The 26510-nt window shown below is 39.6% G+C and overlaps 1 protein-coding gene across 3 annotated transcripts in view; it reads right to left on the bottom strand.

Annotated features, from left to right (window-relative positions):
* DOCK5 (dedicator of cytokinesis 5) overlaps positions 1 to 26510 on the bottom strand; it is a 124339-nt gene that overhangs the window by 83641 nt on the left and 14188 nt on the right. For all 3 annotated transcript variants that reach the window (XM_026714901.2, XM_087938874.1, XM_087938875.1), the window contains exons 2-6: positions 13183 to 13266; positions 7581 to 7621; positions 3368 to 3423; positions 2866 to 2962; positions 1871 to 2019 (exon numbers count right to left, since the gene is read on the bottom strand). In XM_026714901.2, coding sequence (XP_026570686.2) covers positions 1871 to 2019; positions 2866 to 2962; positions 3368 to 3423; positions 7581 to 7621; positions 13183 to 13266 — 427 coding nt within the window. The remainder of the gene's footprint in view (positions 1 to 1870; positions 2020 to 2865; positions 2963 to 3367; positions 3424 to 7580; positions 7622 to 13182; positions 13267 to 26510) is intronic.

Here is a 26510-nt window from a genome sequence, read left to right as displayed (position 1 = left end):
AGGAATTGAGTTGCAAGTTCAGCCCCCTTTTCCTTCTAGTTATAAAGTCAAACGATCTAAAAAAATGCCAAGCTATTGCAGGATGTTTGTTGTGCACAAGGGAAACAAGGTGTCTGGTAGATTTGGAGGTATCTCCATCCTCTAGAGCTCTTTAGAATCAAAATCTCCAGCACCTGTTCCTCAGGCACTAGCTCTGGCATCTGGACAACACTGTGCTTATTCACTCCATTCACTCCACTTGTCCCATAATCTAGTGTGAAATCAAGCTTGGCGTATCAACCATAAAGAAGTCTTTGGAAAAGGGCAGGAGGACAAAGAAAAGTAGGATCCAAAATGAAATGGAAATATAACCTAAAGGGTTGTGCAAACAGCTTGTTTTTAGACATGTTTTTATTTGACGTTGTATCTATGACTTTAGGTAGCTGGAAGATCCTCCCTGCAAACCTGTGCTGTGTGCAAATGGGGGAGGAGGGGTTGAAAAAATCTTTACCATGAACCTTGACTGAAAACATACAGTTTCAGATATCCAGCACGCTGCTGGTATCCACAGCTGTCAAGAGCAGAGACGGATCTTAGTTGGTGGCGAGTGCGCACTTTGCAACCATTATTGGACTCTCAGCCTTTATGAGATGAATAATGGGAGCTGACAATATGAGCATAACAGTAAATGAACAAACAGCGAAAGAAAGTTAAGAAAACCAAATGGAGAAAATCAACAAAATATACTCAAGTAAGCAAATTGCTCTGTACAGGTAGTCCTTGATTTATGACCACAATTGAGCCCCAAATTTCTATTGTTATGGTGAGACATTTGTTAAGTGAGTTTTGCCCCATTTTACAACCTTCCTGGCCACAGTTGTTAAGTAAATCACTGCAGTTGATACGTTAGTAACCTGGTTGTTAAGTGAATTGGGTTTCCCTATTGACTTTGCTTGTCAGAAGGTCACAAAAGGGCATCACATGACCCCAGGACCCTGCAACCATCATAAATAAGAACCTGTTGTCAAATATCTGAATTTTGATCATCTGACCATGGGGCTGCTCCAAAGGTCGACTGTGAAAACGATCACAAGTCACTTTTTTCAGTGCTGTTGTAACTTTGAACATTTACTAAATGAACTGCTGTAAGTCGAGGACTACAGGATTGTATATCCTAATACAGGGGTCTCCAAACTTGGCAACTTTAAAACTTGTGGACTGCAACTCCCAGAATAGCTGGCTGGAGAATTCTGGGAGTTGAAGTCCACAAGTCTTAAAGTTGCCAAGTTTGGAGACCTCTGTCCTAATAAAATCCCTGAGCCTGAAAAGTCCATAAACTCAAATTTTAGAGCTGGGCTCATGAGATCATGGAGACTCTGATATCAACAAGCTGATCCATCATATCTAGACACACCAAGAACATTTTATTCTCAAACCTGCACCTCTAGTTATTCAATGTCCAAGTGTCAGCCCTGAAGCCATTTTGGGGAGCATCTTCAGGACTGCCACAGCAGGGCCGGTTGAAGCTGTGGGAATGTGAGGGAGGAGATAGAGATAGCTGGGGATGTGTAGACAAAACAACATTCGTTCCAGTGGGAGCCAAGGACATGCTACCAGGTGTTGGAGAGGTGTGGACCAAAGCCAGCCGGAATTGGGGCTGCATCCTGATTGGATCATGTGATGGACATGTGACCTGAGGGAAAGAACTTGGGGGTTTGATTTGGGTGGGAAAAACCTCAGGTCCTTCAGAGTCGGGTTTTCTCCAGATGTGCCAATATGACGTTCCTAATGAATTCATACTTTGAGGAAACTCCAGGTTGCCTTGGGTTTGTTCCTTGGAACCCTGACAGTGAGGATGTGACTGAAGTCTGAGAAAGACAGCCTGTGTTACCTGTTGCCATAATCGATTTTGGCTGTGACTTTCTTCTTGAGTTCAGCCAACTCATCCTTGGGGAGAGTGCCCGATAGGATCTGAGATCGCCATTCAATCAAACTATAGGTCATCTGTTGTACATGGCGAAAAAGGGAGCTTTTGTTTGCCTAGAACAGAGAAGAAATGAAAAACAGAAAATTAAACAAATAACACAGCAAAGTCATCCTGTACTAATAGGAAACTCATAAGAGAATATTTGTAGCTCAGAGTTGAACTGTGGAATCCTTGGTGCCCTTTGAGTTTAGTTGTTTTCTGGCAGATGCCAGCAGTCAACACCCAGATAAGCAGAAACTAACAGAGGATTAATATCAGACCAACAATCAATCAATAAAGAATACCTCAGTGAAGGAAATGCCCACTCACACAAATAATCAAACTGTAAACAACAGCCTAATCAAGAAACCAAGAATACTCCTACCAATATTGACAGGGCAAGCCACTTGTATATAACCAGAGAATTATCCACCTTCTACCACTAATGATGTTAGCTAGTTGGGTAATGAAACATCTGCAAGAAAACAACCTAGCTCAAAGGACCCACAGAAAACTCATAGCCTTCCACTTAATCATTCCCCAAAGGGTTAGACTGAATCCGAATGAAACACCCATATATCAGAACATCGAATAGGATGTATTTGCTTATATCTTCCTGCCTTTCCAATTTATCTTCACACGTCCATATTGCACAGTGGAAGTATACTAGGTAACTTTTAGCCAGCGTTGTTTACCTTGCAAGATTGTTAAAAGAAAAACATGGGACATAGAACTATGCATGCCAGCTTCAGTTTCTGAACGAAAGGCAGGATATAAATCAAATCAAAGTGTAACCACCTCTTGATGGTTTCTAAAATTGTTCCTCTGATCATAATAGCTAATAAAGCTTATCCACCTGAACCTGTTATTTGCTTTGGGAGAAGACTTATGGTGGCCCAATAAAGAGAATTAGTACTTACCACAAACAGCCTATGCCAGATCACTACCCATTCTCGCAAAGTAGAGGTGAGTTCTTGGACCAGTGGAACTTCACTAGGAATGACTGTCTCATTTTGCCTATAGAAAAGTGGTTGGAATTATTGTTGGTCAACAAACTCTGCCCAACAAACACTTTTTAGGACTTACTAGATTTATATATATACATGTTGCATGTTCATGTCTTATTTATCAAAATATTCTACCATTATTGCTTTAAAAAGTTCCCAAAGTTTAACTTGGCTCATTCTGGATGTGGTCTGGGGCTAAAAGGAAGCTTTCCTCAGTCTCACCTGTCCATCTCCTAGACACTATTTCATATTCATTCTCAGCTATTCTGTATAAACAAAACTTGTGAATACTATATGAAATAATGCAAACAACTGCTTGCAGGACTTGATTCACAGAATGGAACCTGTGTAATTAAAAAAAAAAGAATTCTAGGATTTATTGCAAAAATTTTTTTAAAAGATCTTAGCTACTCACCCACCATCTTGCACCGTTGCCTCCTTGAGATGAATGTAGGTTGATGGGAAGATACCCTAAACAAAAGACAAAACAATCTATGACTTTATCAAATGGGTAGAGAATTATGAAAGCAAAAATCTGAGGTTCAAGCTTTTGTCACTTCAGAAACTCTAGCCCAACAGCTCTATTTACCATCATGGATTTCAAAATCATTACTATTTCCTATAACAACTCAAAGATGGGTGATTTTAAGATAATCTCAATGAACGATTTCTTCCTCTACTACAACAAGGAAGAAAAGTGAGTGATAAGTTATAAGTGCAAGAAAACCATCAAGCTCAGAGAGCCCCAAGGACCCCACATTTCAATCCTGAGTTACAAATATTATCTTCTATTGGTACTGTAATATTGGTTATGATAGATAGATAGATAGATAGATAGATAGATAGATAGATAGATAGATAGATAGATAGATAGATAGATAGATAGATAGATAGATAGATAGATAGATAGAAAGAATACTTTATTGGCCAAGTGTGATTGGACACACAAGGAATTTGGTGCAAGTACTCTCAGTATACATAAAGAAAAAATACATTCATTACGAATCAAGAATCATAACGTACAACACTTATGTGAGGTTCTCTGAACTATCAGAGATGAAGTGATCCACTTCTTTCTTTACATAGCTTTCTAAACCTTTGCTTTTTAACTCTCTTGTTGCTCCAAACACTAGAACTGCCTCTTGGAATACTGATAGGATGCTATCTTCCTTACATTTAGGATCCAAAGGATTCTGAGAGGTACAAGAGATATTAAACTTTCCCTCTGTTGATGTCCTAATCATCCTGAAAGTTTTTAGTAGGAAAGCTAGTATGTAGCATCACTGAGCGACTCAAAACCACCACAAAAAACTATTGTGGGAAGGTTTTATATTCATTTATATTCTGGCAGAGAAGGGGGCATATTTCCGTAAAGAACTCCTTTCAATGCAATATTAATTGATTATCACTGGTAGCTTTTAGAATTATGCACAAAGAAGCTGTGCCGGCAATTTTAATCCAAGAAGAAGAATCCCTCTAATGTAAAGATCATGCTAATAAATGTGATAATTTGAAAAAGAAGGGGGTTAAGAGAAGACATTCTTTTCTGGAATTCTCTAATGCTTTCTCTGATGCTTTCTCTGAAAGCATTAGAGAATTGCAGTTCCCACTGTTGGTCTTAATTTTATGCAAATGGTAAGTCAGTCCTAGAAGTAGTAGTTATATTCATAAGCAGCAAAACCATGCAGTTTTCCCAACCCTTCCTTTAATTAACTCTGCCTCCAATTTTTCATTGGTTTTCTACACAGTCTAATCACAGACAGTCCCTTTCCTTGTAGATTGCATCAATTATTCAAATCAACAAACTTCTACTTTTTAAAAGATCAATTTTTATGCTTCAATTTGATGTCCAAATATACTGGTAGATTGAAATGTATTAGATTTTTTAAGCTCTAAAGCCAATGCCAACAGTAGGCAAACAACGGTTCCTTTGTATTAATATACAGCATTTATTTAAGAAAAATTATATGGCCACCCAAGTCAGTGACTCAGTGATTCCCACTGGTATATGGTTTCTTCCAGATAAATCAAGAGTTATGAATTAAAGTTCCATTCTTCCCTAAAGCCAAAGAGAACCTTTCATTTTTAGGGTAATAAATAACACACAAAGTTGATCAAAATGTCCTTACATAACTTGTGTGTTTCTTTTAATAATGTCAGTTTTGGAAAATCTACCTCCTTCCCCAAAATTAAACATTTCAGATCCACCTCTCCCTAATGCTTCCTAGTCTATTTTTGGCCACCATCAGAAAAAGATCGGCTGCCATGTTTTAGAGGCTCTAGTGATACCTCATTCTGATATCCCAGCTAAGTATCATTTTTGTGAGTGAAACAAACTGTTTATGCACATCAACAGCTCAAAGACTGATAGGATTTCACCTATTCCTCCCTCAAAAAGAAAGTCTTTCCAGAAAGATAAATGAGCTGTGGATTAAAGATCTGAGGAAAACATTGCGAATAAGATCCCCAACCACTCGCAAAGCTTACTTTGCTGTGGTGAATAATTTCCATAGATCAAGACAGACTCCGTGACACTAATACATTTCACACAGAGCATCAATATGGAAATAGCTCCAACAGAGTTTAAAGCTTTGATTATCCCACTGTGATACAATGGAGGATATCCAAGAGTGCAAAGTAGCTACTGTAGTTAGATTCTGGCTTGTCTTGCTTGCTTGCCCGGGAAATCTAAAATCACCTTTCCAGTCTGGATGGGATCTGGATGTAGTTCAAAGAAAAAGAATTTGGAAAACAGAAAACCAGTTCTCTCTATCACATCTCCCAAAGTGAATTTCATTCAACAGGAAATTAAAATGGTGCCTTAAGTATTGTACTGAATCCAGGAAAAAAAAATCACAATTCAAGTAATGATGGATAGGATGGGATGGAAAGGGAAACTCTACGGATCTGTCAGAAAAAAAACTTGTCAAAATTTAAGTGAAATGATCATTAACTCCAGAATTCCTATTCACTGAACAGAACTCCTACAATACAGTTGGCAATTGGTGGCTCAAAGCCCCCTTTGTTTCCATACCCTTGAAGGCCATCCCATAATTTAGTAGGATCAGTGCTAAAAATTGTTGCATCAGCATTAAAACAGCAAGCAGTCTTTCGGGGCAGGGGACAACACCCGGCCCATCCTACCAAGGTGAAGAGTATGGTTCAAGAGAAAGACCAAGTTACACTGAAAAAGTCTGGGCTGGCTGAAGCCAATGAAATCTTCTAAGTGAGAAATGTAAAGGTGCAAATGGCAAGCAATAGAGAGAGAGACACAGAAGACACAAAGACGCTGTGCAAAGAGCGTAAGACCTAGAGAAGTTTAGCAAACAGTTTTGACAAAAACCAGATTTAGCTACATTTCTTCATGCCTTCAATTATTTTGTCTGATTAAGTCTTATTCCCTTTCTGCATTCTGTATAGAATACCTCACTGGTAGAACTTTTCACTCTTTGCCTTGGGAAGATCGAAGAAAACAAAATAAATTTTGCATCATGCAAAATTGAATTTTTCATAATCGAGGCTACACAAATATGAACTCATTTGCTTACGTTGCATCATATTTTTTAAAATCAGTTACAGGAACTTACTTAAACACATCCACACCTTCCATACTTCCTTAATCACCAAAGTAGTTAATTAACTGAACTGTGACCTCAAAATTTGGCTGCATGTGACCCTTAGATTGAATGCTGCAAACATTCCTCATAATCCAATTATCCGCAAACTGGTTCTATTTCTAAACCAGGCTTTTGCTGTTTACACACCTGCTTTGAAGCATGCTTCTGGTAAAAGAGCTTGCTATTAGATTGTCACACTGTTAACAAGATTTAATTCTTAACTCAACTTGCAGGATAATTTCAGCGTATCCTTATTTTTCATAATCTGTTGGCTCCCACCAATCTTCAAGACCTCTGAGGAACTAGACAATGTTTCCATCGTATGTATTAACTATTGGTATGCCTTCTTGGTCCTTTTTTTTCTTCTTCCACCAAATAGTATCCTTGGGCCCTCAGCTTTTTAAATCATAAAGGCCAGGAACAGAGTGATTCGTTTTCTTTCCCTTCTGCTTAATTAATATTGAATTGCAATAGTGATGAATATCTGTAGCTTGGGTGTAGGGTGAAGGTTTGTTCTCGCGCTTGTGGGTTGGTTTCCAAACATTTCGTTCCATCACAGGACCCATCACAAGACACTCTGACGACTCAGCAGCTGATCCATCACAAGCCCCCCACTTGACACATCCACACCTAAAGCCCTTATAACTGACATTGACATACCCTAAACTCCACTGGGGATATTATCTAGCCTGGTAACGAAATTTTCGGATACCAACCCACAAGCTTGGAGAATGATTCTCACTCTCTTAATGTTGAATTATTGTATTCCTATGTGCTGAGAGGTTTTTGATACTGACTAAAAAGCTGTTGGAAAGGCAGCAGGGTCACAAAAATGTAGAATGCATAACATCAAGGAATATTCTTTTTAAAATGCTATCACAATTTAGGATAAGCTTGAGAGAAAGGAGATGTGATAGAAGCCTGATGGAAGATGAAGTTGCATCAGGAATGCCAAATAAATTTTAAGAGTGAAGGTTCAGAGGAATTAATGTACAGACACAACATATATACCTTTTTGGATTTATTTCGAAGACTGTAGCCTCTGTACCAGTCTGTCAAGAAAGAAGAAAACATACACAAAAATGATTTCACAATCATAAATTATTTTCAGAATTTAGTAGAACAATTCAACAAACATGCGCTTTTTAAACGTGGAACCAATTTCAACATCTTTCAGTTAAAATTTCTTGCCAGACAAGCTATTTAAATTACAGTTAAAATTCAACAAGATTTAAGCTGCAATTTACACATGTTTGAATTTGATTATTTAAAAGGTCATATATGGAATTTTGCTCTTTCTGCAACTGCTTATAAACTTGGGGCTACATCCCTAATGATTCAGATGTTGGCTGGGGATTATGGTGGCAATCTATTCAATTTAATCTATCCAGAGGATACCAGTTTGGAGAACACTAATAACATGTTTGCAGTCAAAGATCCAGTTCACTAGCCAAGATTACAAAAATACCTAAAATGAGAATCTCTTAATTAGGAGTCTACTGAAACAGAACTCCTTGTAGATCAATAATCTCCTGAGATTAGCAGAATTAGAACAAAACCCAAACAATTTGTGATAAACTAGCACATGGGCTCTTTTTAACCACATTTAAAGTAGTTTAAACCAGGGGTCTGCAACCTTGGCAATTTCAACCCCCAGAATTCATCTTTGCTGGCTGAGGAATTCTGGGAGCTGAAGTCCACAAGTCTTAAAGTTGCTGAGGTTGGAGACTCCTGGTTTTAAACTACGTTTAAAGATAGAACACAGAAACAATTCTTAAGCAATTGTGAACATTTCTTCAAATAGAAAAATGCAATACAGGTAGACCTCAACTTACAACCACAACTGAGGTCAACATATTGGGGTTAAGTGAGAATTTTGTTCAGTGAGTTTTGTCCCATTTTACGACCTTTCTTGCCACAGTTGTCAAATGAATCACTTTAGGTGTTAAGTTAGTAACCATTGACTTTGCTTGTCAGAAGGTTGTAAAAAGGGATCACATGACCTTGGGAAACTGCAAGCGACATAAATATGAACCAAATGACAAGCATCTGAATATAAATCACATGGCCATGGGATGCTGCAATCATGTGAAAAATCATAAAAATAAGTCTCTTTTTTCAGTGCTGTTGAAACACAGTCGCTAAAAGAACTGTGGTAAGTCGAAGATTGCTGGGAAAAACCAATACTGTAAACTGTCGTGGTGACCCAAAGGGGCCTGGTACAAAGGCAACACAGTCAGATAATCAGTTGGAGTCCCTTTATTATCTCCAACTTTGCTCCCAATGGCCAGGTTACCTTCTGGCTGGAGAAAAACTCTCGAAGGAACAGGCTTTGACTGCAGAAAATTAAAACATGAGCAACATAAACTGTAACTTAAAGTCCAAACAAGCCAAACTGAAGTAATTAATTTGGCAGGGCAGGAGCAAGAATTTCAGACTTAAAGGCACGGCAAAACTCACACGGTCGGGACGCTAAGAACACAGCTAAGCCATGACAACACAGGATAAAGCCATGTTTGCTCCCAGCAGCCTGCTGCACGCAACCTGCCTTTCTTATCAACTGTCTTCCCAGCTGTGGCTAATGAAGGGAATCAGGGCCCTTTCCTCTTTGTAAGTCACAAAACCCACATTGCTCTCTTCTCCATTCCTCCCTGCGTGCCCTTGGATGAAGAGGGGGTGGGCCTGGTTCTTCCTCTGAACTCCCTCTTCCTTGTTCTATCTCTACCCTGCTCTGCCCAGCCGAACTTTGCCCTCCCCCAGCCTGGTCACAGCTAAGGGAGCCACACTCCCATTCCCTGTCAGCTGTCCGGCTTCCTCCTCGGATTCAGACTCTAGGGGCATGACAACTAGGAGTATCCAAAGTTGGAAGGAAAATTAATATAATAAAGGAACCCTTGAGATACCATAAAGCTATTCAGATGAGCCAGAGAGAAGCACATTTTTTGGAGGAAGGAGTACTGTATATATATTTTGTGCTGCACTCCCTGATATAATCTGCTGATGTCTTGAGTATGCTTTTATTTATATTTTTTTTAGAAAAATGAAACCAGAGTATGAAATGGTCCTGTGCTACATTGCTGTTTCTGGGTCTGGAAGGAAGGGGGAGGGAGAGAGATCTCAACACGGAATATCCAACTCAATTCAAAGCTATAAACAAGGCAAGCGGTGTCTCCCAGATGGATGCTGTCATTGCTGTGAACAGTCGTCATTGAGAAATAAACAAACCAGATGCCAGCTCTGGCCCTTTTCAGCCTGGAACAAACTGTACCAGTTTCAGCTCATTTGATAAATTCTGCCATGGACCACAATAGCCATTCTCTCTCTCTCTCTCTCTCTCTCTCTCTCTCTCTCTCTCTCTCACACACACACACACACACACACACACACACACACAAGCATCTCATGGCCAGATATAGAAAAGCCTGCTAATCAGAAAGCCCAGGAATTCAACTAGGCAAGCTAGACACAAAGCAGATGTGATAACAAGAGATGCTATCAGGAGTTCTTATTTAGGTCTCCAGCTGGCCAAATGTGCCTGTTCCATGAGTGTTCCAAAGACTCCATTACATTCCTCCGATATGATTCTCATTTGCTCTCAGATATGTTTTGTTTAGTTGCCTCTTTGTTGGAGCAGTTAGCTTCTCTCTTAAGCCTCTCCTCTCCTCTCCTCTCCTCTCCTCTCTCCCTCCTTATCTCCAAAATCTCCACTGAATTGTAAATCTGGCTGCATCAGGATTATTGGGAAAAGTATATCCTATATACATTTGCCAAAATAGGAATTGCAGACAGGCAGATATAATTGATAACCACACAGCAGGGCTTCCAAAGTTGTATCAATGACAAAAGGATCTATGAAATTTGGGGGTGTTCAAACATAACAAATAAATAATCAGCGGGGACCAGTTTTCCTGCATTAAAGCAGAAGTCAGCCATTAATTACCTGGTCTTCACTCTTTGCACTGCAACAACCACTAGCTAAATAAGGAAACAAATTCTTGAATCAGTTTCTGAACTTTGTGGCCTTATTCATTTGAATGAATGACTCAGTCCATCCACCAGATTTCCAGTTGGATAAAAGTAGATGAAGGAAGTGGAAACTTTAAAGATAACTCCTCAATTTTGTTCCATATCCCATGAATACTCAATTTTGAATTTGGCACACCTATCTAGATGCTCTGATTCTCCACCTGTCTACTGGAAGGCTTTAGAGGAAGGTCTTCCAACTTTGCTTCTCTAACAGGTCCATCAAAAATTCAGGCTTATATGTGAGTATATTTCTTTACTCAAAAAGAGCGGAATCCCATATGGTGAGAGATATAGGTAGATATATATTACCCTGATACTAGCTGCAGTCAAAGTTCAGGTTTTTTTGCAGAAAAGAAAAACAAGGAGAACTCTCGGGCAACTGCTGTTCCATTTGAAGACTATGAGTTGAAAGGAAGGAATTACTTCCTAACAAAGATTTAACATGCCAAAGAACCAGAGGATGGACTGATCTAGCATATGAAAAAGAGAGATAGTTTTAAAAAATGTTGTTGCTTGGTTAAGGAAGTGAAGATTCCCCCCGCCCCTTCCTTAAAAGAACGACCCTCTCCCCCTTTTTTAAACAAAACAGAACACTCTCCTTGACCTCCCAATATTGTACGTTGTTGGGGAAAAAAACCTCAAACTTCTTCCAGCAGTACTTTGAAAATCGTTGTTTATGGACAGATTTTTCAAGGCGGGGATTAATATTAGGTTTATTTATTAACTTAGTATCCCAGCTTTATTATTTTTGCAAATAACTCAAAGTGGATCCCCACACATATGCCTCCTCCTATACTCCCCACAACAATTAACCCTGTGAGGTAGATGGGGTTGAGAGAGAGTGACTGGCTCAAAATCACCCAGCCAGCTTTTGTGGCTAAGACTGAACTCACAATCTTCCACTTTCTAGAATAGAATAGAACAGAATAGAATAGAATAGAACAGAACAGAATAGAATTCTTTATTGGCCAAGTGTGATTGGACACACAAGGAATTTGTCTGGTAGCTTGGTGACTTAACCACTAAACCAAACTGGTTCTCAAAGCACATTGCCTTCCTTTGTGGGTAGGAGAAAATATTGTCACTGTTCTTCCCGATAGGAAATGCTGGTTCTGATTTAACCATCCAGTTCAGGGGAATCAAACTCGCATCGTCACAGTGGCGTCATGTGACATATCCCCCTTCGCTAAACTGGTCATGGCCAGAGTGTGATGAACCTGGCCCATGGGCCACAAGTTTGACAGCCCTGATCGAGTTTAAATGGCTCATCGGGAATGGGATCAATAGTTTTGTTTATTTGTCTCTCTTTCACATATGCAAGGTCAGCCAATACCCTGGTTCTCTGCTGCATTAAATCTACCCCTAGCAAAAAAATCCCCTACCCTCAAATGCATCCGCAAATACAGCATCAGTAAAAAAAATCTTTTTTTGGCACCTGAGCTCCAACTGACTCTCTGATGTGGAGGACAAGCCAACCTGAGCATAAAATAAAGGCCTAGACGAGGGGTTAATTAAGCAGCTGGTTTGACTTGCTGTGAATCCAGGCTATGCAGTTCCTAACTTAACACTGTCAGAATGGAGGACACCATAAAAATGGAGACTCAGCACCCCTTTGCAATCCTCACGTGACTCAATTCTCTTTCCAGCCAAGGTGGATTAGTTCAAATTGTATTCTCTGGTCTGTTGGAGCATAACAATGAAATAGCAACTTTCAAGAAGTATATGAAACACGCTGGAAGTTAAGTAGGGGATGAATCACACATGCAGCCGCTCATCCATTCTAGCAGGGAAAGTTAGCGATACAGCAAGGGATCCGTTAATAACGATCAATCAAAAGCCACACTATGCCATAAAAATCCAGGCAAGTCAGTAAAAATTCCACTAAGGAGGTCCAATTTAGCCTTCCCTATTGACCCAATCTTCCAGGTATGCTGGATTATAATCTTATCATTCCCCAACAATCCCGGGCTGAGAGAGCCTCAGGTTAAACTAGATTACCACAGTGATTAGAATGCCAGAGCTGAATTCAGACTCAAGATTACATTTAATTACAAAAGCCAAACAGAGTCTTTAGGTTTGGATGCAATTGCATCTGTGGCTATTGTGACCTGCTTGTGGGCTTCTCAAAGTTACCTGTGTGTATCCAGAGAACTTTGGAGTCATTCAGAACTGCTCCTTCTTGTAGTTGTTCTCACATGCATCTTTTACTCATGCCAAAATAATCATGGTGCAATTATACTGGAGCACCTGTGCATTTCTACTCAGTAAAACTTTAAAACACCACAATCAAGCTACAGAAGAGGCAGAAAGGAGCAGCTGGATCATATAGCAACCGACTGGCCATCAGTGGAAAATAATATCGATCTTCACAGCTTCTTTTATTTGAAATTCCTGCTTCAGATCTTAAGAGTGATCTCTCTGGAACTGATGCAACAATAATCTGTATCACTGGGTTTCATCACCTGAGATTTATTTGCTTTGTCTCTTTCTATTTTGTTGATCCATACCTTCAAATATAAAACTCACTGTCTCCCACTGGACCTAGGAGCCCTTCCAATTCTCTCTTGGCAATCCAGAGTCTGCTTACCTTCATACATCTCCAGGATGTGAACGGTATCTCCAACCTGTAAAGAGAGCTCCACATCCTGGACTGCTTTGTAATTGTAGATGGCTGAAAAACAAAAGCAACAGATGGAGAAAGAAAGACATAAACCAAAGGTGGCTAATTGCAATTAAAGCCAACATCTTCAACTACCACCCTTAAGTAACTCCCGGGTCTTTGAATCCTTCTGGGGGACTCACCCAAGTCTACCATCAGTGAGGTGGGAAAGATAAACCTTCCGTTCACCTTCCTAGGTGTTTAGTAGTCACATTTTGCATTCCCATTCATAATAAATGAAAGAGCACAAAAATGGAATGGACGTGCTTTCCATTGGTCTTACCACTCATCTCATTTTCTTATTGGACTAATAGTTGCCTAGCCAGAGACCAGCTATTAATCTAGTAGCGCAGTGGTCCAAATGCAGTACTGCAGGCAAACTCTGCCCACGGCCTGGAGTTTGATCCTAATGGGGCTCAAGGTTGACTCAGCCTTCCATCCTTCTAAGATCAGTAAAATGAGGGCCCAGAGTGTTGGGGGCAATATGCTACTGTACTGCACTATGGGGAGGTATATAAGTCTAAGTATTATGGCTATTACTAATCTGAGTTGTCATGACACAACATTATAAATAAACAAGTAATTAAAGGCAACTCTAGGCAGAAAAGGTAAGTCAAGAACAAGGCTTGGTTATGTGTATGGTGTGCAAAGTACTCACTTTTCACCAAAGTTTAACATAAGGTCTGTGTTGGGACATCTTGCTAGACCTAGTATAGTATACTTTGCAAAGCAGATACAATTTCAGAAAGCATACTTATAACAGCTGCCTCCTCCCATTAAAAAAAAACACATCAGGGGATTTTGCCCTAAGCATTAATTCACACTAGTGGATTAACTCACACTAAAACCAGTTAACAATGGTTCAAGCACAATGCATAGGGCTTGTAATCATCTCTCAGTGTAAATTGGGGGTGTCCAATTTTGGCAACTTTAAGCCTTATGAACTTCAATTCCTAGAAAGCGCCAGTCAGCATTAAATTTGCAGGTTTTAAAGTTGTCAAGGTTGGACACTCCTGGTGTAGATACTTCCCAGGATTGCAGATAGCAACCAAAGGACCTATGAGGTGCATCAGCTAAAGGGTTAAACTAAATATGGGAGATATTAGTTACCTCAATATGGGAGAATCAATGTGAGTGAGCAGTTAAGAACTCTTGGAGAAAAGACAAATAAAAAATTGGCACTCAGTGGACCTCTTGATAGGCAAAAGAGCCTGCAATTACCCTCTTCTCACCAACTCTTCAATCTGCAAAGTTGCTCCACCCCATTTCTCATGTTCTCAATTCTATATGAATCAAGAAAGAATAATGCTAACTGAACTCACATGATGAATACAGTCAAAGACACTCTTGTTAAGAATAATATCTGATCAACCCCAAGACAGACGTTTAATATAACTCTTTCATGCTGTAGATCAGAGGTCTTAGCCAATTTAAGACTTGGTAACTTTAAGACCTTGGGCACTTTAAGACTTTGGCAAGTTTAAGACCTGTGGACTTCAATTCCCAGAAGTCTTAAAGTTACCAAGATTGGAGACCCCTGCTATAGATCAAGGGCCAAAGCTCTACCAATCTTCTGAATGACAATTCCTGTTAGCATGGCCAATAACCTGAAAGGGTAAGAAATGTCTCCCCAAACCTGAGAGATCGAATATAGAATATCAGAGTTGGAAAAGACCTTGGAGGTCTTCTAGTCCAACCCCCACTCAAGCAGGAGACCATTTCCCACAGGTGGCTGTCTAATCTCTTCTTAAAAGCCTCCAGTGATGGAGCTTAAAGCAACCTGCTCCACTGTTCCACTGTTGATTGTTCTGTCAGGAATTAGTGTTGATTAGTTTCCATCTGTTGTTTCTTGACTTGCCTTCTGTGCTTTGGAAAATAGGTTCACCATTCAAGAATTGGAGCACGGCTATCATGTATCCCCTGGTCCTTTTTTCACTAGACCAACCATACCCAATCCTGCAACCGTTCTTCATAGGTTTTAGTCTCCAGGCCCTTAATCATCTTCGTTGCTCTTCTCTGCACTTTTTCCAAAGTCTCAGCATCTTTTTAATAGGGTGCTGACCAAAACTGGATGCAGAATTCCAGGTGTGGTCTTACTAAGACTTTGTAAAACATGTTATCTCGATTCTATCCTCTGTTAATGTTAACATGGCACTGGCTATCCGGCTTGAGAACATCTGTGAAATACTTTTCCTTCTTTGTGTATGTGTTTGTGAAGACGTAAGTGTATAAGAACTTAACCAGGAAACACACTGAATTCATCCATAATTAGGTATATTACTTCCTGGGCTAATGCCAAGGTAAACAGAGTGGTCATAGTTTACCACACAGGAAATAATAAACTTGCAATGTTCCCTTTCAACTCTAGCGACTATAAATAATACTGCAATAAATGGCAACTTGAAGGTTTACTGGATATTTTGAGAACTGGCCGCTGGATGAATAGACATCTATTTTAAGTCTTCTTTTCCTCTGCTGCTCCTTCTCCTGAAACTCCAGCTTTTAAACAAAGGCTTTTCTAGCTCTCTTCTTTAATCCTTAAAGTTGGGATTAATCTTGTCAGTGTGAAAAGAACCATGCAGGTGGTATTTTTCTTATCAATCATCAGCTGAGCATATGCTGGGGCAGATTCACACGAGAATGCAAACACAGGGGTTCAGTAATAACCATGCGAGGAGGGGAGAGAGTTTAAAAATGTCAGCTGTGCCAACAGATAGAGCTCCCCCACACATTTCAAGGAAACTCCTTATCAAGGGAAATGTCTGTTGAAACATTAAACAAATTGCATTTTGCAAAGAGACACAAAGTTATGTCCCTTGAAACAGCAGAATAACAGTCGGAAGGGAGCCGTGGTGGCACAGTGGTTAGAATGCAGTACTGCGGGAAGTTCAAATCTCACCAGGCTCAAAGTTGATTCAGCCTTCCATCCTTGCGAGGTGGGTAAAACGAGGACCCAGATTGTTGGGGGCAAGAGGCTAACTCTAAACTGCTTGGAGAGGGCTGTAAAGCACTGTGAAGCAGTATATATATCTAAGTGCTATTGCTATTGCTATCTCGGAGGTCTTCTCTGACCTCCTGTTCATGCTGGAAACTTGTATCATTTCAGACAAACAGCTGTCCAATCTCTTCTTAAAAACCTCCAGAGTTGGAGGCAAGTCATTTCACTGATTAATTGTTCCACAGCCTTGTAGAAATCACTCTCCAAAGGTTTCTAAAACTTCTAAACTGTAGTTTCATTCTGTTTCACTCAATCCAAGTAACTATGGGGATTGTGAACAGGTGAGGAGCCTGTTTGTTTGTTTTTCCCTCCAGCTGGACATGGAGATTGAGGAAGGCTAGGTTAAATGAGTCTGAAAGGAAATGCTTAGGATCATATTGGAACTGGGATTCCCTGCTTCTTTGATTCCCAGACAAACTAAAACTGGTAAAAAAAGAACAAGCTTTGTTTCTGATTAGTGGTTGATTAGAATCACTACAAATCTCATTTGCTTTATTGTTAGTTCTAGTAGTTTGCTATTCAAATTAGGTGTTTCTTTTTGTCATTTAAAAAATAACTATTTACATTCCTAATGTTGAATAATAAAGCCTTTATGTACAACAACCTAATCCTATAACTGGTTAATGAAATGTCTTAAGAGTTATTTTCTTTAAAAAAAACGCAAATATATGTGCTTTATGTTTGTGAGTTTTATAGGCATCTGTGAGTTTGTGTTGGTTTGAAAAATGACTGTCTCTGTTTGGTGAAACTTTCAGTAAGAGGGTTTTTTGTTTGTTTGTTTCAGATATTCTCCCCTGTTCTCAATGCTTAATTTGGGAAAATGAATGCCAACAGATTTTTGATGCTTGCTTTCACTTTATTTGGAATTATGGGAACATAATTTGTTTCTGGCAAAATTCTATTATTCTGTCCTACCTTATATCCCAAATACAACAAATACGGACTTACTAGTTTAAACACAATACTATATTGCACTTCACTTTTCCCAGTCAATTCCTCAATTGTTTATTTGTACTGGCTGGTCAGGACAAGCCAGCAAAAGTGTTTAGCCAACATATACCAGTACTTGCATGATGGGGAATAGGTTGACCATCTCTTCTTCTGTCACAAAGAACAGGGGGTCAAGCTATTCTCCAAAGCACCTGAAGGCAGAACAAGAAGCAATGGATGGAAACTAATCAAGGAGAGAAGCAACCTAGAACTAAAGAGACATTTGCTGACAGTTAGAACAACTAATCAGTGGGACGAGTTTCTTCACCACTGGAGGTTTTTAAGAAAATATTTGACAATGATTTGTCTGAAATGGTGCAGGGTTTCCTGATTGCAGGTGGATATGTTCCAATATCACTTCAGGGATTGATATTTCTACAACTGGACATACAGACAAATTGGCATTTATACCAATTAAGCATACAATTTGTTGTTCAATATGGTGACAAGAATATTCTTGTTCCTCCTTCTTAACAAAAGCTGTCTTTTCTTTTTCTAAAGAGTCACAGCTTTAAAATAATCCTGTTGATGTACAAAAAAGGGTAGTGGTAGTGATTCACTGAGGCATATCCAAGCAGAAAAACTTGCCTGGGAACACACAAAGCTTTAATCAAAGTATGGTTCTACTAACTAAACTGACAAGAAAAGTCAATTTGAAAGTCAATTTGATTACAAAGAGGTTTAACTTTGGCAAAGTGAAAACCTATCATCCAGGTTTTGGGCACCAGGAACCAGTTCCGCGGAGAATGGTTTTTCTGCGGAATAGAAAGGACATGATTTCACATGCCAACTGCACCCTGCAGATCAGTCATAGCGTGTTTGCATGGCCCAGTTTCTGGCATGCCATGGACCGGTGCCAATCCATGGACCAGGAGTTTGCGACCCCTGAAACAGAAGACACACTAGACAGCAAGCCAAATTCAACTAGAAGGAAAGCAAGTATTTATTCTATTTTCTTAATTCAGTTATGAGGCCATTGGATGAACCCCTTCAGATGAACGTTGTTTTCTCCACCTACCTTCAGAATTGTTAAGAGGATAACATTGATTCCAGGTTTCGTAGGAAAGCATGGAGATGATATATCATAGAAAAGTGTTGACAATAAAACACAGGAGGAAATCGAACTGTTAGATGCATCATCTAGTGCAAGGGTCTTCAAGCTTGGCAAGTTTAAGACTTGTGGACTTCAACTCCCAGAATTCCTGAGCTAACATGACTGGAGGAGGAATTCTGGGAGTTGAAGTCCACAAGTCTTAAAGCTGTCAAGTTTGAAGACCCCTGATCTAGTGGAAGAGATTTGAACAATATAATACGGCGCTGGCCTCACAAGGAATTTATATACCTCCTGAATTTGGCAGAGGGATAAGACTTTTCTTTCATTGGTATCTGAAACTTTTCCAAATTTATGAAGTTCTTCATGAAAGTGAAACTGACAGGCTCATTCATTGCTGTGACCTGGCTTGGAAGGAAGGTTAAAGGGATAACAACTGGCCTAATTCAATGGCCATTGAATGACAGCTTGGAGAATTTTGCCAGGAACTTCCTGGTTCATATCTAAGCTACTGTGTTTTTCTTGAAAATATTTTACGCTTGTCTTAGATTATAACTAGTTTAATATTTGATTTGGGCAGGGCAAGAGATTCAAAACCTGCATTATACCCTAGATTCAGCAAGCCTGGTTTCCATTAACTGACAAACTTTTAAAATGACATTTAAATATTATACTTATTACGTTTGCAACAACAAAAGAATATGACAATCCATGAGTGGGCAGCTCAAAGGAAGAAAAATTCTGCAGTGGTCCAGCAATAAAACTTCAACACTTGGGGCAAACTCTGAAGTGATGTGAGATAAAAACAGTCAAGGTACAAATCTTCAGGGCATAGGCATATTTCTTACTGGGACCAAATCAAATAGGGCTAGTTCCTTCTAGCTTGGTACAATTTTACAATTTGCAACAAATTATCTGCAGCTAAACTAGCTTCAAATCTATACCTTCATCTTTGGAATCTCTGCCCCTTTATGTTCTCTTAAGATAGCCTTTCATGGAAAAATTGGAACAAGCAAATCAACTCTTAGCTGGAGAGGACTTGATAAGAGACACCAGTGGGAAGTCAGCATCTAATCATCATCTACAATATTTTGCTTGTAACATTTCTGAGTTTTGATCATAAAAACAAACAACAACATTATGAAGGTAGTCATCAATATGTAATCATAACTGAGTCTGGTCATTGTAGTTGTAAATTGAGGCATCACATGACCAGACCTGATTTTACAACTTTTTTTGCAGTGGTTATTAACCAAATCCATTTTTCCCCAATGGGCATTTTTTGCTGAAAAACTAGAAATAAATTGCAAATGGTTTTCCCAGTTGCGATGTAGGGCTGTGAAAGATAAGAAAGGGTGCGTGCAAAAGAATTGAAGCCTTTGAACTATGGTTCTGGGGAAGACTCCTGCGAATCCCTTGGACTGCAAGCTGATCCAACCGGTTGGTCCTAGAGGAGATCAACCCTGACTGCTCTTTAGAAGGCCAGATCCTGAAGATGAAACTCAAAGACTTTGGTCACCTGATGAGAAGGAAGGACTCCCTAGAGAAGAGCCTAGTGCTGGGAATGATGGAGTGCAAAAGAAGAAGAAGGGGACAGCAGAGAAGGAGGTGGCTGGGTGGAGTCACTGAAGCAGTCGGCGTGAGCTTAAAAGGACTCTGGGGGATGGTAGAGGACAGGAAGGCCTGGAGGAACATTGTCCATGAGGTTGCGATGGGTCAGATACGACTTCGCAACTAACAGCAACAAAGAAGTAAATACCAGCAACTGATAAAAAAAAGATCACAAATCATGGTCATGTGATTTTAGGACAGTGACAATGACCATAAAGGTAAGCCAGCTGCCAAGCACTCAAAATGCAGTTGAGTGATTGTGAGAGGTTACAGCCATCGAAACTCTGACAATGGATTGTAAATAACTGGGGAGATCTGTTGTAACTTCAAGAGGTCATTAAGTGACTGATCTTAAGTACAGGACTAGGATCAGTCACTAAAAGCTAGTCTTTTACAGGTAGCAAAATACATATACCAAGGTACATAAAAGATCAGCAATGAGGTCATTGAAGAATAGAATTCTAATAGAGTTTAGGCATGTTGGGGGTGGGAGGCTTTTTAGATTTGGAGTTTGAGTAAAATATTTTAGGTGTATTAAAGGTGTTAGTGGGAAAAGAACAGGGCAAACCAGGAGGCAAGAGTTAAGCATGTCATAAGTTAGAATTGTTGCATTCACACACAAGTGCTCCAAAGTCTCCCTTTTTTAGTGTAATCCCTTAATTTGGGAGTAGAGTTGTGATGACTGGATGGAGCTGAGAATTTACTGGCCAGATGCCCTTCCTAACACCATGTGGAAGTCGAACGGTTACCCCTCCTAAATTCCTTTGGACCTTATCTGATGCCAATTTACTACTAGACTTCCATTGATCCGATTCTTGAGTAGAGGCTTGAATAAATCGTCTATGCTGCAACTTAATTGGTGATCCTGATTCTGTGTGCCCGATATTGATCCATTTAACTCTGCCCCGCTCCCCAACTTCTGCCTGATGTTCTACAAATCACCTGTTTCATGCCTTGTTTCTTACACATTAGCTAAATATCTTACTATTGAAAACCATCAATCTGCTGCTGAATTTCAGGAGCACAAGCAAACAGGAGAGAGTAAACATGGTCCATCACAGCCTCCTGTTGTCATGTACCAATAGCTGACGGACTTCAGGTTTTCCGAATATCACAGAGGCGAAATAATGCTTCGGAAAATGTAATAGGCCTCTGTGAAATGTTAGGAAAAAATGCTCCAATATGAAACGCAACTGAACCATAGAAGCAATTAGCCAGAGAGGTACCAGATTCATTCAAGCGCAGTCTAGACAGGCAACTGTCAAGAATGATTTAATTTGAATTCCTGCAATGGGAAAGAGGTGGTCCCTTTCGTGAGTGAAAACCTTCAGCTGAATGCCCAACAGAAAACAAAACGTGACTGCATATGATTTTATCGATTGCATTCCTTCTTTGACTCTCCTTATCTTCCCTTCCTTGAAAACTTTGTTTCCCCCGCTATCCAAAGCTACTCATTTACAACAGTGTTTTTCAATCTCAACACTTTAAGGTGTGTGAACTTCAACTCCCCAGGAACACTGGGGAGTTGAATAAGTCCAAATACCCCAAAGATGCCGAATTTGAAAAATACCGATTTACAACATTTTGCGGGGAAGGGCTTTGCAGTCTAATTTTTAGGTGGGAAAATCACACTAAGATTATCTGTTCTTTGTTGTTGTTTTCTACGCTTGTTACTGTTTTTACTCTTTTATTACTCTTGTGAGCTGCCTGGGGTTAGGTCACATAAGCTGGGCGGCTGTTCAAATCTTTTAATTGAATAAATAAGCAAACAATGGTGTGGCCATTTCCACATACCTACAACAGCTTGCAGCAACAGCCTTCGTGATTGTGTCATTCCTTCTCAGATAGTGGTAAGCTGTCTGTAGCTGTCTTCCTCAGCACCAATATTACAGGCCAGATCTTTGAAATTTGGCACAAGAACCCTGATTTTGGTTGTATCTTCAATTGCTGGTAGCGGTACCCTCCCAAAAGGACTTCAAGGGCTCAGTGTAGATCAGAACTGTCCTTTTTCAGCTCTTCCAACAAAATCTGCCAGCTTTTTATGCATGTTTACCTCAAGCCCTCCAGATGTTTTAGCTATGAAAACTGTCAGTCCAATCCATAAGTCTACTGGGTTTCTCCCATTCTTGTTCCAATTTTTCTGAACCCTGCAATCGTTAAAGGGCAACGATGGTATGGGAAATTTCTACATTGCTCCTGACAGGCTTTTCAGACAGACCAGACAGGAAACATAACCAGATTTGCTAATTTTACTTTATTGTAAAGCTACATTTATAGAATATTGCAAGTCTGAATGAAAGTATAAATCTCTTACTGCCTCCTTTACAGCATGAGAAGCTACGAAGGGTCCTTTCCGAGCCTCATGCTCCTCTGTGGGCTGTGCACTCTCTTATCTGCCTAGTCAGCACCTCTTTGCCCCATCTCTCAAAATTTTTCTCACATACCTAGAATAAATCTACATTAATGATATCATATTCCCAGTTTTTGTCCTTTAAAACAAGGGTCAGAATGAATGCATTCAGTCCTGAATGCATTATTTTGCCTTTGAAAGATTCCCATTAAACAACAACAAAAAATACAAACCCCCAGCAATCTCACATTCAGACCAACAGCACTCTGCTACTGTCTGCCTCCCCTGTTGCTCTCGTAGACAGAATAAATAAATAAAATGTAAAAGCTGCACATGGATGTTCTCCAGCTGCAAAAAAGTACCCAGCCAGTTCTGACGGAAAATAACAGGCCAAAGATCCAATCACTGTTTTATATAACATATATACCTTACGGGGAAATTACGCTCCTATATAGTAAAATATGTACTGGCATACATGGTTTTTTTCACATTTACATACATTATTTCTTGACGCATGCCCAGTAAAAAATTGTACTGTTCTGAACATAAGATTCCCTTCCCCATCATGAATACCCCTTTACATCTTTTTAAAAATACCCCTTTACATCTTTTTTTTGTTTTTAGGTTTAAAAAAATATGTTCCCTTTTCCTCTTATTTTTCTTTTATATAAGCAGCAAGTAGTGTGGTCAACTCCAACTAGAAGCTGAATGACCTCTATCCCTAAGGGTTGGTAGAACCCAAAAGATTTCAAAGATGTTTGCATGCATTCAATCTGTGGGATCCCTTTGACTGAAATAATGAACTTAGAAACTTGGCTCAGAAACCTCTCTGCCTCCTCCTCCTCCTCCTCCTCCTCCTCCCTCCCTTGCAGTCTTCCAGCCCTTTCTGAGCAATCCACTCTGCCTCTCCAGTGGCATTCTGGCTCAGGCCAGTAACCTGATAGAAGGCCCTCCCTTCGTTTCTGGGTAGAACAAAGAGGTTTATTGATTGCCCTTGAACCAAACAGCTCGAGCCTTATTACATGGTTTTTCAGGCAAGAAAAGAAAAGGAAAGGAAAGGGAAAAAAAAAAAAGAAAGAGAAAGAGAGAAGAAAAAAAAAGAGAAAAGAAAATCACAAAGGATTGCACGGGATAAAGAGTTGCGTTCTTTCGAGCCATGCAATTTTAAAGTGGTATTTAAGCTGCTTTTGGAAGAAAACGCTGCTATGCGGCCTACTTGCCAAGCTTGGAACAAAACAAGAGGGACTTTATTTGAGAAGAAGTGGGAAGAAGAGATGGTCCTTAAGCCACGCCCAAAGAGAAGCTCCTTCACAGCCTCAAAGACCTTTTTGATCTCTGGGGAAGTTTTGAGATGCTATGTCTAGATATTAACCATATCAAAGAAGGCGAGAAGGAAGAGTAGCCCCAGGATGCTATGCAAATCAAAAGTCAAGTACAGGAGCAGCGCCAGCAATATTTAACAGTTAACTTCTTGTTTCTGTTCTGGCCTTACCTGCCTCGCAGGGGTAATAAAATGAGAATCAAAGCTCGTATGAGTCAAAGCTCAATTATTACTGTTGTGAAAGGTTTATTGCTGGTATTTTGCATATTGACTGTTGCCCTTCTTTTCAATTCATATTCATCATGGCTCTTTTTTTCAAAGTCCTCCTTTCTTTATCTATATACTAGCTCTATACCCGTGCTTCACAACAAAACTATGTGGTCAGGCTTAGTTTTGGGGGAGGAAAATAAGGGGGAAAAAATTCTGCTTCTGTCTACGAGCATCCATCACTATTTCTAGCTAGTGTCCTGTCAGTGTGTGAGAGAGTTGAGGGCTGTTTGGAAACTGAAACTGTATTTGCTGCGTGAACAAGAAGGAGACAGCAAGGAGCCTGGGTGTGGCTTAACTCAATTGTTCTGTAGTAAAGCTGCTTGGTGCTGTGAAACTGAAACTCCTCTGCCTGTGTTTTGCATTTGGAACGGATTTCTTCTCAGTGGGAAGGGGCAGTAGAACGCCTTGGCATCACAGTGTGTTAATAATAATATGCAAAATACTGATGGTCTGATGGTCATTTTGAAAAATCCTTTCTTAGTGAGCACCTAGAAGCCAAGAAGAATTTTACAGTTCTGGAGATTTTGTGATGATGTGTGAGTGGTATTTCACTTTTATATATATAGATTGTTGATCAATCACTCAGTCAGTCTACACTTGGAATTAATGTGTAAACTTTAATAAGTCTACGGAACAATTTCAGAAAGCTTACAGACTTTTAAGTTGCACACATATTTTGGGTATTTTCTTATATATACTGTAGATCAATTATTGACTTCTCACTGAGAAAAAGACAACTATGACTTAACTCCAGCAGACAAAAGTTACACCAGCTTCAACATAAACTTCTAAACTGAAGAAAAGACAGGTTCCTAGCTCACGCATGTATTTTTATGATGACAGTGCCAGTAAAACTAGCCATGAGGATGGCAGAGTATGAAATCTTGTGAAGAGGCAAAGAAAAAAAAAAAGGAAGAAAACAGCATATTTTAGGCAGCACTGAAATTTCCCAGACAAAAAAGCCTCTTATTTGCTACATTCCTCCCTTTGCTCAAAGTTATGCCAAGCATAGGAAAAAAAAAAATCAAGCTGAAAAGGGAATTCATTGTCTAGGAGAAAAAGCCATCCACAAAAAGAAGCAGACAATGAAGATTGTTAACTGGGACTCGGGGTGATGGATACGACAAAGTGTTCGACTTGAATTGAGGAAATTAGCTTGCAAGGCTTCAGTTAACCATGAACCCACAGCGGGGCTCCAGAAAATCTCCAGCCTCCATGAGGAGGAAACCTTAATATATCTGGGATATATAATATATCATTGTAAATATGTGTATAATCACTGAAAGGTCTTACGACAAATTATGAAGAAACTTCAGAAGTGGTGCATGTTAAATATCAATGAGTGTATCCTAAAAGTAATTAAGGGCCAGTTAAAATCGTGCTCTAATTAATCCAAATACAAATTTGGAAGGAAAAAAAAAACTGAAACGTGCCAAATTAAAATTAAGTTGTGGCTAGAAGGAGAAGCAGATAACTAGGAGGAGCATCTTAGGTGGAGTGAAGGGAAGGAGATGAGGTCACGATCGGACACAATGTATCCTTTCATAAACCAAACAGCCCAAAGCAAATGAATGCGATGCCTCATTAGCCTTCTGAGAGGTCCACCAATTTTGGCTCACCTTCTAAACCAAAAATGTGTCGTTGCCAGGATTTGCACCATCCAAGAAATGGAGTGTGCCTTCAAACTTTGCCTAAATCACTTCAAACCCCGGACTACAGTAACTGTCCTGCCCAATCAACGCACCCAATTGTCAGAGATGATGAGTTTTACTTATTACAATTGTCCTGAACAGCTCATCTCCTTGGTTTTGCATATGTACTTCATTTACTTTCTGAATTTCTTTCAGAATGCACGGATTGGTGCTTTAAACTTGCTTACAAGTTTATGCTTACAAGCTTGTTTCCTGTCTATTTTACTTCAGAGAAAATACAGATCTCTGCTCTTCATATATGGTTTTTAAGATACCACCACCTCTGTTTTTATGCTGTACCCTTACATCTTATGGATGAGAAGCATATTGCATGCACACAAACTATAAATGGACGAAAGCAGTAGAGCCAACAATCTGGAATTAAAGAGGCCAAGAAGGGGCGTGCATAAGCGCACAATCGTGCCTACCGTCCCTGTCCTATTGTCCCCAATTATTCCTACACATTTCCTGTATTTAGACTTATGTTTATTATCTTGTAAGGTACTGACAAATAAATAAATAAAAAATAAAGTCACCAAGAAGCTACCACCAAAGCAAAGCTACCCATAGTAGCTTTAGCAACATATGTTGAGAGAAAGATGATTTCATCAACAGCCCAAGATCTACAAATAACTGAGATGCAGTGAAAACACATACATCCAGAAGAAGCTGGACAGGTACTAAAATCACATTGTTAAAAATCGTCATGCCTAGAATTGGCAATTTCTAGCAAAACTACTGCGCCACCATTACTATATTTCTGAGTTTTACATTGCTTCTTTTTATTCAGTCTTTATCTACTTTATTAGTACTTCAAAGAGACAGTCAAGGATACTATAGTAATTTCTCTTGGATATTTCTCAGAGACAGTCAAAGAGCAACAAGGATACTATAGTAATTTTTCACACAAATTCTTCATTTCCCACAATCTGCCAGTAGAAAAACAAAATGTGAGGGGGGAAAAAAACTGTCCC

The sequence above is a fragment of the Pseudonaja textilis genome, chromosome 9, assembly GCF_049901715.1.
Source record: "Pseudonaja textilis isolate UNSWEBS1 chromosome 9, rPseTex1.2, whole genome shotgun sequence".
Lineage (NCBI taxonomy): Eukaryota > Metazoa > Chordata > Lepidosauria > Squamata > Elapidae > Pseudonaja > Pseudonaja textilis.
Note: the sequence above shows the minus strand (reverse complement) of the source record. Positions and strands in the feature narration are given on the sequence as shown.